At 43.3% G+C, this 13,202-nt stretch overlaps 1 protein-coding gene across 3 annotated transcripts in view; it reads left to right on the top strand.

Annotated features, from left to right (window-relative positions):
- Window positions 1-13,202, top strand: part of SLIT2 (slit guidance ligand 2) — a 650,203-nt gene that overhangs the window by 427,539 nt on the left and 209,462 nt on the right. For all 3 annotated transcript variants that reach the window (XM_086964039.1, XM_086964038.1, XM_086964040.1), the window contains exon 9: window positions 9,111-9,249. In XM_086964039.1, the coding sequence (XP_086820165.1) occupies window positions 9,111-9,249 (139 nt within the window). The remainder of the gene's footprint in view (window positions 1-9,110; window positions 9,250-13,202) is intronic.

Below are 13,202 nucleotides of genomic sequence, written 5' to 3'. Positions count from 1 at the left end.
ATGCAAATGTGGGAGTGTGTTTTCTCTGCATACGTATCCTTTTTATTTAAAAAAAAATATGTTTTTAGAGGTTTGTGTAGCGGGAACTAGACCCGAGACATTGGGTATCAGAGCGCTTTGCATGAGCACCAGCTTTGTTACATGAGGACACATTCATTTTTGTTAGGCACAGGGAGATTAAGGGCCAGATGTAGGAAGGCAAATACCGGTCGGTAACGGCCGATTTCGGCCGTTACCGACCGGTATTTTGATTTTGGGATGTAGGGGCATGTTAAAATACAGATTCAGTAATTTTACCGATTCGGTAAAATACTGACTCTGTAAAATTACCGAATCTGTATTTTGACATGTAGATAGCACTTGAATCAGTCCTACAGGGGTTTAAGAAGTCGTTATTTACCACCAACTATAAGTTGGTGGTAAATAATGAAAACCCTTTCAAAAGCATTTTTTTTGCTTTTAAAACAGTGCCATGTTGCAGACATACATGCATGTCTGCAACATGTGCACCCATGCACAATTGAAGGGTGCAACAGGGTGTCAAAGTGACACCCTGCCACCCTTCTATGTTTCCCCCAATTACCGAATCAGTATTTACCCATTCGGTAATTTACATGTATTCCTATGGGCCTCGAGGCCCATAGGAATGAATGGCAATTAAATACCGATTCGGTAATTACCGAATCATACCGATTCGGTAATTAATTCGGAAAAAATACCTACATCCCAATTGCCAGTTCTTAAATACCGAATCGGTATGATTCGGTATTTAAGAATCGGTAATCTGGGATTACCTACATCTGGCCCATAGTGTTTTGCCCGGAAACACAGGATGTTGAGCGTCGTTGCTGAGAATTGAACCCGGTTTCCAGCTTGACCGCTCTAGCGGTAAGGCTACATCCTTAATCATAAACGGTCCTGTGCATAGCGGGTAACCAGTGCAAGGGCTGCTGCCCTACTTCAGCCAAAGAAGAAAGCACAGTGGCCGTATGGGTGGAGTGACAGCGGTCTATTCCCATATGCCAATCCCCTGTTCATCCACATATATGGATCAGGGTTTGCATATCCCGGCACAGGCCTTACATTGCAGGGGCATAAATGCGTTCCTGTAAACCAATGCTCATAATGCTAGTGTTAATGTTTCTTCAGGTGCAGTGCCACGAGTTCATTTTCATAGCAGTAAAGCACTATTGAATCCTCATTTCAGCAATGGACCCTTGTATTGCGTGCTATATAGCATATCACTTACCGCATAACAATTATGGCCGGGTGAGACAAATAGTTTTCCAAAGTTCAACCGTCAGATTCATCCTGAATTAGCATGTGTTTACAGAAGACAGGCTGAGATGCACTCAGGTCGATCCCGATGTGTTATTGGTTATAAATACAAATAAAAAAGGAACAGGGAGTACTTTTGTACTCCAATAGGACACTTGCAATAGTATTCTCTAGGTTCACTTGGTACTCTATAAAATAAGGAACAGCAGGCACATATGTACTGCAGTTAAACGCACCTCAAATAGTATAATTCGAGTTTAAATTTAATGCTGATGTCCACATAGACTCACCTTGCCCATATGATCATTAACCTTCAGAAAGCAGAAGAAACATTTGCCAGAACAAATGCTTGCTTCATCAGAGGATGAACAAATTTGGGTCCATTCTCTAAAGGTTATTTTTGGATCATTATGTTCATCTTGAAGAAATATTAAAACGCTGTTCATTAAAATGGCACAACCCATTGCTATGGTGGGAACTGTCCCTTCTGCTGGTGATGCCCGGTGGCAGATCAAAGAAGGTAGTAAGAGCAGTTTTTGAGTCCATCACTGAAGTTATTTAAAGTGGAAGTTAAGTCAGGAACAATCTTAAGGTGTGTAAATAGATCGTGAGAAGCACACATGTCTCGCGTGTGCCTGCTTACTCAAAACAAGCATTGGCAAAACCCAAATATGCCCAACTTTAATGTTCTGCATGCATCCTGCGTTTTTCTCACCTGCGCTCACACAGTAACATTGCTCACATTGGACTCACAAAGGCACTCTCCTCACTTTGATCTCACACAGGTACACACTCGCCCTGCACACACAATATAAACTGCTCACCTTTCAGTGAGAAGACACTCCCCTCACCATGCATCTTAATCTACACTGACACAGGAACACCCCTTAACCTGCAGTTAACAACTACTTGCCCTGCACTCACACAGGGTACCCTGCACTTACACTGCTTAACTTACAATCACTTGGCCACTCCCCTTGCCCGGGACTCACATGTGGCTGCTACTGGCCTAAGAACTCTGCATGTTTACATTCAACTGGTCTGTTATTTGGCCGATTTTTTTATTTATTAACATATTGCCGTTTTCAAATGAAAGACCAGGAAAACACATACTGACATTGGTTTTGATAGACAAGTACAATAATATACACTACATATTGCATTCAAAAACCCGAAAATGTCTCGATGGAGGTGGATTTCCCCCTGACCCCAGGCAGTGTGTGTCGGCTATTATCATCCAACTTGCTGGCACAGGCCTGGGGCCTATAAACAGAGTCTTCTATTGAGGAACACTAATCCATACCGTGGAATCATTTCACCCTAGAAGGGAATTCTGCCTCCTATCTTCCGGCTATGTTCCTCTTGGCCACAAGTTGCCCCAGCAACGTTCATGATGTGATTTAACTGTCCCAATCCTCCATGATGCCAAGAAGGGCAAGCGTGGGGTCTAGGAGAGCATTCTGGCCCACCACTTTTCCCAGAAGACGATGTATCATGTCCCGGTACCTAGCTATCATAAGACACTTCCATATTGTGGATAAGAGTCGCCTCTAGCAGACCCCATCTGAGGCATGCCTCGTTTAGGGCTGTCCTTATCTCACAAAGTCATGCAGGCTGGTAGTAAACACTATGTAGGCAATTACACTGGATGAGACAGAGTTTGGACGAAATCTACAGAGTACAGGGTCATTTGGGCCCACATCAAGATTTCATTTCCCAACTTCCCATATCCTACTTCCAGCTCAAACAAAGCCTACTAAATATGCCCAGAATGCTGACGATTAACAATCTGCAAATTCTCTATATTCCTTTCTTACCTCCGGGTTCCATTGTGAGTTTAGACTCGAATGGATTGAGATTAGGTAACTGGTCTGGTTGGTCTGTAAGCACCCAAAGTGAGCTGGTTCTCTAAAAAGCAATAAAACTGGGAGTTCGAAAGATCATATTAATTCGAAAGCTGCTGGAAAGTTTTAATTCACGTCGCCTCCAGATTTCCCCCATTTGGACAGGCCATTGAGGTCCCAAGATTAGAACCCCTCTAAAGGTGATGCCTGTGACATCCATGCACCACCCCACAGCAGGGTCTCCCACGCAAGGGACCTCCAGCAACCCATGCCGAGGAGCGCCTCTTGCCAACACTGGAACGGTAACACAGTAACAGAGGGAAGCGCATGGTACAACAGAGCAACGTATAAAAAGGAAAGTAATCCATGGGGCTTCTGGAAAACTATCCCCAACGGATCCAGACTCAGATCTATCCCTAGAAAGCTGGTCATTGAGTGGCAGTGTCTGCTCCATCCAGTATATTCGGGGTCGCAAAACACCCATTGTTTTGATGTCACTTGGACATTCCTCCTCCTCTTTCTGACCACATCATACTTTTGTTCAGAGTGTACCAATTATACATGTACCATTTATAAACCACCTAAATGAGGCCCTGCCAGTTTCTTTGCATAAGTGCCCACCATTTCCTAGAACTCTTATTTCTAAATTTAACAATCTCTCACTCTGGTTTTGGCTTTTCCTGATAGTGGCACAACACCTATTCCTGAAAAGCTGCTTCATTGGCTCTTACTTAAGTGTGCTTTAAGTAGGTGTGTGCCCAGTCTCAGTAGTGGTAAACTCTGGCTGGAGCCGAGTGGAGAAGAGAATAAAAAAAGCACAGTTTTGCCTTTGGCTGACTGGTTTAGTATGGAGCTATATTATTGTTTATAATACTGTTCCAGCAGAAATGTTTCCTGTACTTTAGAAACCGCACTGGGCCCATCAATCTATCTTTCACGTGAATTTCTACTCAACACAGATTTTAGACTATACCGACTAAGGAACTGGTCCTTGGATGCAGCTTTTTCAGTTGTTGTGAAGGGTGAGACTTCAGGGGATGTCCGAACCATAGTTAGCCACCCAATGAGTACCATTAGTTAGTGGCCAACTCATTAGTTTGAAATGAGGTCAAACTATTCTCAGAACTATAATGTAAAGATAAAGCACTGAGTTGGAAGACCCAACCTCCTGAAGAAGTTTAGTCTGACCAAAATAATACAAACCAATAATTCAGCTGTTGCTACGCAAAATAAAAGCAACATGGTTTAATATTCTGAAAACAATCTATGACTATCTCTATTATGCATTTAGAATCCAACTAACAGCACAGTTCATAGAAAGAACATCCGGAAACAATAACAGACTCCGGCAATTTAGGACATTTAGTTATTATATTAATGATCCAAAGTCAATGCATACAAGCAACATTTCAGTAAGCAAGTTCATTGGAAGGAAAAATCGAAGCATTGAGTTCAGGTTGCCCGCAAGCAAAGGAGTCCAATTCAATCCGCAAATACAGCAGCAGCTGCAAAAGCATCCCAGGTTGTCGATCGAAAAGCGCCAAAAGTAAGAGAGCCTTTCAGTCTGCGTATCTGCCCCTCCTTTGGGGAGTTCGTCTTTACAGTGTAGATGATACAGTTGTGACATCAGCGATAGAAGAACAGTGGTATATCCATTGTAGGCATCTGTAAAGACAGTGGAATAAAAGGCTTCTGAAACCGTGACCTCGGCTTTGAAGATTTGTTGTGCATGGAGCAATTGTTGGATTATCGTGGGACTTGGTCCATACTGAGGGGTAAGGTTGGCTTCCTCTCCTCCTGAAGCACCAGTTGGACAATTTTGCGAATAAAACATTTTATGCCTTATAGTTTTTTCTTAATAAGTGGTAGAGTGCACCAAGTATACCTTGCCTTTTCTTGTTTGTTCGTATGTCCATTGAGTGGTCATCTTCCGTTTGTCAGGTATCATTTGCTATTCCAACCTTTCCCAAGCTAGTCATGAGAAACCGCAAGCTTTGCCATCCTCACAGGTTAGTTACAAAAAGAAAAATATATTGGTAGCTCTTTCAAGGATACAGTCCAAGGCACACACACAAGGAATGAGACTTCATTCATAGTCACACTGTTACATTAGACAAGAAGAGTTGAAGCTACATTTGAAAGAGACATGTCAAAGTTCATTTCACCAGGCCATGAAATAATGCAGCCTAAACAAGAGAATTTCAGTGCATTAAAATCATCATCTTTCAGTGAATCAACTCAGTAATTATGATGCAAAATATAATAAAGTAAACTAAACGTTTCATATTAAGAAATAATAGTTTTCTCTAATTATTATGTAAGAATGAACAATCCTAAATATGGCCACCTCATACGATTTTCAAAAAGTAGCAACAGGAAAACTAATTCTAAAAATCATTAACAAAATCGTTTTAATTCATTTTTATTTTTTCTGATGTTACGTACTTATACCGAAAGTTTGAAGCATGCAACAATTCTCAACATTGATTTGCGTCAATGTCGAGTTTGTGAAAAACACTCTGCAATCGAAATCAATAGAAATGCAAAATTTCTCATTAGTCTTCATAACATCTTGTTATTATTGTGTGATTAATCCTACTTTATCCAGCTAATCAAGCACGCTTTTACGGTGCTGATATTCAACGTTGTCGCTGATTCTGTGATGTTTTTCGTCAGCGTGTGTAAGGTACATGTTGTGATTTCAGTGTGAAATCTAGTGTGTATTTCATGTAAAGAATAATCAATATAGTAACCAAAGCACGAACATGCTGTGTTTACATTCATGAAACCCAGCGGCATGAACTGCTTAACACACTGCTCTCTGAAGCGACACATTCACCTCCCAAGTACATAGGAGTTCACCAGGCCTGCTGAGTGCACTCCAAAACTGAAACTACTTGTGTCTAAAACGTACAGCATGACGTGGGAGAGGGAGGGCGAACGAGAATGGGAGGGGGACTTGTTAAAAGTTATGTTTCTTTTTTAAATACTTTTTAGAAATCCTCTCCCGCCGGATGGTTGTAGGTGTTAGTATGCGCCAAGATTGGAAACAATAAAAATACAGTTTAAACTAAAAAGAACAGCATGAGAAGTCCACCCACCTCTCACCCTCGGCAAAGGACCTTTCAGAGTCACTTAATGCACACCCCTGTGCCTTCCTTTTTCCTGCTAGATTGAAATCTGAGCTCCCAATATCCTCTGGGTCAGCTCCTCAGGGGTCTTCCTCAGGTTTTTTTTGTGTCATGGGGTTATTTGCTGTGCTGCATTTCTCCTCCTTTTAAAACTGTGGTTGTAATTTTCATGTCTCCTATGATTAACCTCAAGGCGTGCCCTGTTTGTAAGTGGCAGCCCCCTGCTTCTGAGCCTTGCAGATTCTGCCTATGTGGAGCACTGTACCTTCTCTTCTCTGTCCTGAGAAAGCGGGATGTAAAGTTTGCAAGCAAAGGGAAGAGAAGCTTGCGACCCAGTTCTGATATGTGTTTGCTCATCTGCGGATAGGATGGCCCTCACGCTGACAAAGGATGGCAGAACAGTTAGATGGATGTCATTGCAACCCTGAGCTCACGCTTCATTCATGTCATGTGGCACAGTTATCCTTATGGGCAGAAACAGTGCAGTTAAGTCTACATCGAGTGAAATTTGAAAACTTTAGCAGTGAAATAAAAATGTTGCATAGGCAAACTCCTAAGTCTATAGGAATGTGATGTTTTGCAGAAATGATCTAGCACACAAATCAATATTTTGAAAATCTGTACAATAGTAGCCACAGTTCATAAATCATAAATGGAAAATCATTCAGTAGCAGAATCTTTGGATGTTTTTTAGAAGTTTAATCTTTATTTGGTTCTTCACAAATGTAGCCAACGCGTTTCGTCCTCCACGGACTTCTTCAGGGCTTTTCTTGGTAAGTGACAGACACTTCAATTTCATAAAATAAGATCACTCGGCTCAGATGGCCCAATGTGGCAGGAATTTGAGAGAATAATTCAGGCCGGCTCCATCGCGTGGCGTCTTATGTTGTAGCGAATGTGATGTACTGAGAGGAGCAGGTTCTCCCTTCTCCCTCAGCTGACCACTGACCACTGACCCTACTCTGTGGTTGAGAAACATGAGCTTCTAAACCAGGCCCCATCCCTTCCTGTGCTTCACTGGCACATCTCATGTAGACCCCTTACATCTGGTTTCTACTGCAGCCACTTCCTACTTATGTTTTTTTTTATCCCAAATTATATTTGTCAGTTGTACAAGAATGATAGTCGCTTTTCAAACAACATATATAGTCACTTTTCAAACAATATTAACCATTTCCAAAATTTGACAGCAATAAATGGAATTTTCCCCATAAATGCATCACTTGTCAAAAATGAATATGCAATAGTAGCTAGATACGTAGCGCCCATTTATAGCTAGCCATCTTGAACTTCCACCAGGGATTTTGATGGGGAGGGGGTTCAAGGGAATGTTTATGGCGTGGGAGCAAATGTTTCCCATCAGAGATGTATGTTACCCACTACTGGTCAAACATGAAGTAGCTGCTTTGAATTTGTGGACATTTCATAAGGGACTGGGACTGGTGTCCCTAATTCTGTCTAAGGACAGTGCTTGATTTGTAAAAAACTTAGTGCCGGGCCCTTCTCGGATGGCCACTGCAGCCTGCACCACCCATACCCTGCCAGCATTGCCAATGACAGTACCAACATAACACCTTAACATTGCACTTCAACAAGTGTGACAATTCAGGCCACACAAAGCTATAATAATGTCGTGAGAGTCTGGTATTACTCATTTTCTATACATATTGATTTAATACACATGATTGTTGTGCTCCTCTCGAAAAATTAACAAGACTGTGCCACCATGTGGTGGACTGTCACTAGAGCTGGTGCTCATAATTAAGTGCCAATGCTCAGCAACGGAAACCACCGGCACAAATTAAGCACTGCTAAGGCCATGCCGATGTTTCCGCAATCTGTTAGGCTTGTGTCTGTGAAAAATGGGTAAAGCTGTGACTGGGTCATTCCTGTGCCAGGCCTTGGACTTGGACCAACTTTTACCAGACTCTACTATTCTTAAAGAGCCGTACACCCTTTAGGAAATCTCCAGATTTCTGACTCTTCGGATGTCATTTACTTTAACAGTATCCATACTCCAGGTTAATAGTAGCATACTTACAAAGCATACTGCCACAGACTTGTGCTACATAGTGCTGTTAATAGCTTCCACCGCTGCCCGTGTATGTAGTAGATTATGTCGACTTGCTATGTATATTATTACCATTCAGGGGGCTGCCGTATGAATTTTTCTGTGGTCGTCCTCTTAACGACTAACTTGTCCGACCCTTTTGTTTCAGACAAGGATTTAGGACATACTGCACTGTTTTTGACCATTTTTTTCTGGCCAGCCCAATGTGCCACTTATTTGTTTAGGCAGTGAAGTCTACTATGTTGATGTGCTTTCAAATGCACAATTCAATTTGCCTCCACAAGCCTTGAAGATATACCCGAAACACTCATAAAGTATTCTTGCTACACAGTTTTGGCCAACTTCACTGACCTTTTATGCTTCGAATGGTACCATTTAACTTCAATTTACACCAAAATTCTCTGGTCAAACCTGCCAGGTTCTCCACGCTGCCCCTGCCACAAAGATCACAAGGCTTTTTTTTTTACTAAAGATTGTCTGGGGTGGCACGCACACACTCCCTCTCTCTCTCCTGACTACTGTACACATTTCACCTCTCTATTTATTTAAAAGGTCTAATATTTCACTTTTCATCTGTTTCATTTGATATTTAAAATTACTTTCATCAATTCCACACCCCTTGCTGCTTAGCTTAGAAAAGGGTAATTAATTTGTTGAGCATTGTGTGTTTCTAAATGTAAATGCCAGAGACAACATTCGTGTATTTATTTATATATTCCCACGTGAATGGTCCTTTCTAACACAAGGCCAGACGGCTGAATGACTATACCTTGTTTTGTGTTGCAGGTCACCAGTCTTTCATGGCTCCTTCCTGCAGTGTCTTGCACTGCCCTGTGGCTTGTACCTGCAGTAATAACATTGTGGATTGCCGTGGGAAAGGTTTAACAGACATACCAACCAATCTACCGGAGACAATTACTGAAATGTACGTAAGATGATTCGACTGTCTGCTGAAGCTAATGGTGGTGGTCCATATTTTTTTCTGTTTTTCAAACAAAAAATAAGTCCTACATGCCGAATAACCACTATACAACGACACGTTCAAGGCTCAGGCCTGCCTATGCATGCTTGTAATTTTGCTTAAATGTTGATTGACTGTCTGGTGTACCGCTTTATGGAAGGAACGTAAAGACATCTTCATTGTCTGATGGTAAAAAAATACGAGTTCGCAAATACAAGATTATCGTGCCTTGCATACGGATTTTAATAGTCCTCTAGAACTGCGGTCGCATGTACAAGTGCATTTCACTGGAAAGTATGCCTAATACTGTAAGGCTTAACTTTTTCAAATCACTAAAAGGTATCTCACATTACTCATCCCCGGGCTCTGCTAATTCTATCCACATCTAACAAAGTCACTTAATACCTCTAAGCCCATAAAGAGTTGGGGTTTATCCACTTTACTTCCTTCGTCTCCTGATGTGTCACTGCAACCCTTTAAAAAAGTGCTGCACCACATTTTGAATTTTATTTTATTTTTTTTAATGAAATTTGGACGTTTTCTTTGCAAAGGGATGGACAAAAAAATAAGCAAAAAAAGTCCACTTAACATTTTCTGATTTACAGCAAATAATGAAAAAATATAATGTAAATTATTAACTCAACTGAAATCTGTGTCAACAAAATATTTAATAAATATTCGTACAGGTAATCCCATTTTTCATTTTATGATAAGTTAAATTTGCCTCATTTTAAAGGAATAACGACCGTGTGTTATTCCGACGTGAGTGTCAATCTTGGATTGCTGGGTGCAACACAAATATAGAAAGTGGAACCGAACTGCAAAATGGTATGGCGTCAGAGCTTCCAGAAAGGTGCAGCCTTTTTACTTTATCATAGTTGTCTGCATGTCACACAATCACGGAAGGTGGCAGTGCTGGTAGGTCAAATAAATCAAGACAGCATTACAGATTGTGAGTGTGCGCACATACACAGACGGGCCTGGGTGCCCACAGACACGTGGTCGCGTTGTGCGGCATTAAACTTGTCCTACTCCTGCGCATCAACAGATTCGTCCTGTGTGAACAAGCAGACACGCAGCATTCCATGCCAGAGCAGCGGGTGTACTGTGCCCAGGTGTTCTGCTGTATTATGTGACCTTGGAGCAGTGGGTGCAGTTGCTTTTAGCCTTGTTGCGGCCCTCAGACCCACAAAGATGCTGGTGTGTACCTGTTGAAATCCTGTTCGTGCCCTGAGGTGCTCTTATTCAGATCCTGTTAGTGCGGTCACTGCCAAAGTGGCAGATTGCGCACAATAGTGCCCCTCGCCAACTCTTTGGAAGAGGACTATGGCCACCACAGTTGATAAATGCACCACTGATGGGGCAGAGAGTCCTTGGAACTCACACTGCTTCCTTACAACCCTTGATTGCCCATCTGCTACCTCCCCCGCCCCACCACCGAGACATACCAACTGCCTCTCATATTGTTGGTAGTGTTTGATCAGGACATCTTCTGGAGACTGCATGAGTGTGTGCATGCTTCCGGTTTGGTCAGGACATCTTCTGCAGACTGCATGAGTGTGCGCATGCTTCCGGTTTGGTCGGGACATCTTTCAAAGACTGCATGGGTGTGTGCATGCATCCGGTTTGGCCAGGACATCTTTCAGAGACTGTGTGAGTGTGTGCATGCATCCGGTTTGGTCAGGACATCTACTAGAGACTGCATGAGTGTGTGCATGCTTCCGGTTTGGCTAGGACATCTTTCGGAGACTGCGCAAGTGTGTGCATGCATCCGATTTGGTCAGGACATCTTCCGGATACTGCGTGAGTTTGTGCATGCATCCGGTTTGGTCAGGACATCTTCTGGAGACTGCGTGAGTGTGTGCATGTGTCCGGTTTGGGGAACATCCTTTACGACGCGGATGTTACCCCGCGCTACCATTACGACGCGTCTCTTACAACGCAAGTCGTAACCACGACTTGCGCTGGAGGGCGCTCAAGCACAAGGAATAGTTAATTTACTATTCCAACACCTTCCCTACTATCCACGGGGACTGGTGTTGGAAAAGTAAATTAAACTATTCCTAAGTCCGCACCCTACAGCGCAAGTCGTGGTAACGACTTGCGTTGTAAAACACGTGTTGTAACGGTACGCGTGGTAATAGCCTGCGTCGTACCGTCATACATCCATCCGGTTTGGCTAGGACATCTTTCGGAGACTGCGCGAGTGTGTGCATGCATCCGGTTTGGTGAGGACATCTTCCGGAGACTGCGTGAGTTTTTGCATGCATCCGGTTTGGCTAGGACATCTTCTGGAGACTGCGTGAGTGTGTGCATGTGTCCGATTTGGCTAGGACATATTTCGGAGACTGCGCGAGTGTGTGCATGGATCCGGTTTGGTGAGGACATCTTCCGGAGACTGCGTGAGTTTGTGCATGCATCCGGTTTGGCCAGGACATCTTCGGGAGACTGCATGAGTGTGTGCATGCTTCCGGTTTGGTCAGGACATCTTGTGGAGACTGCGTGAGTGTGTGCATGCTTCCGGTTTGTGTTTGCTTCCGTAGTATCAATCTGCTTAAACACAATTAGGGACTGCTCCATTTAGATCTGGGACAATTCCAATGGAATGCAGGAATGCCACTGACGATTACCATGAACAGTAGCTTTCCAAGCCCTCCCTCCATTCCATGATGTCTGGAGCAGCACCTTGGCTTGCATGCAGCTGAAAGGTATATTTATGCACCAGGTTAGCGTTGTAGTTGGAAGCCTAAAATGCACATAAAAGTGTTGTGTAGAGTGCAGTAAAGTTGAGGCTCCACACATACCATGAAAGGTGAGAGACTCATAGTGGCGTGAGGTTAGAGCCACAGAGAAGCTGGCACTGCAGCCATCCTAGCAAGGAGGGGAGAGAAGTGCCTTTACAGTCAGATTTGTCGCCTTCTGTGCTGCACAAACAACCGAGCCACATTTAAGCATGACATGTCTTGGAATGATTGCTTTTCGGGAGGGATCTGGGGTTATGAATCTTGAAACCCGGTGTCAGTCGGTCAGAGTTGGGTTAGCTCCTTAACTTGGCAATCCAAAGTGTGTTTTTAATAAAGGCATCTTCAGTCATGAAAAATAAAAGCTTGAAAGTGTTGGGTGAAGGGTAGTTAGAGACCCACAGGCATATCTGTGAATAACCCTTGAAATAAATAAAGGAAATTAACTGCGCAAATCCATGTTGAGTAAAATTGACAGTGTGTTGTCAGATGCTGCCAGGTTCCTACCATTAGGCAGTGTTGTTTAGTCACAGATTGTCATTTACATGATGCACATGCTGGGCTCGGGGTTGAAAGAGCAAGATTTGTCGGATTTGACATGCACTTGCTTTGAAGATTGTATTCGCAGCAGTTGATAGTCTGTTTTCTTTTGTTAATAAGGTTACAGAATGCTCGCATGGGATGCTGCACAGTGTGTCGGCCATAGGCCCAAAATTCATAGTGACTGATTATGACTCACTGAGTTATAAACTCATTGGGATTCGAGTCGTATCTGCAAGGCAAGTGACTTTCCATCTGCAGGTGGCACTGTTTAAAGCCTGGGGAAACTTCCCCCATCTGGAAGTTAGTGGAGCTTCCTGTCGTTCTGAGCAGTTACACAATCTCCCTGCACTCTCGTTAAAACTCTGGCAGGGCTGACCGCTTAGCCCACAATCTGTTTCTCATTGGGAAAGGGTTCCTGCTGTCTTCAGGCTTCACGTGCTGGCTGGCAGGGGCGCTGAAACTGCTGCAGCTCCTGGGGGGTGGAAAAGCGCCTACGAGTGGATAGATGGAGGCTTCTGGCACATTGGGCCCTATAAAATGGGGTTTCCATGAGGAGTGGTGTCCTCCCCCTTCACCATCGCTCAGAGCTCTTCACACATTCACAGGCTCTCGCCTGCACTCTCAGCATGTGTG

The sequence above is a fragment of the Lissotriton vulgaris genome, chromosome 3_2 (assembly GCF_964263255.1).
Source record: "Lissotriton vulgaris chromosome 3_2, aLisVul1.2, whole genome shotgun sequence".
Lineage (NCBI taxonomy): Eukaryota > Metazoa > Chordata > Amphibia > Caudata > Salamandridae > Lissotriton > Lissotriton vulgaris.
The sequence above is the reverse complement of the archived record's forward strand: the minus strand, read 5'-3'. Positions and strand labels throughout refer to the sequence as shown.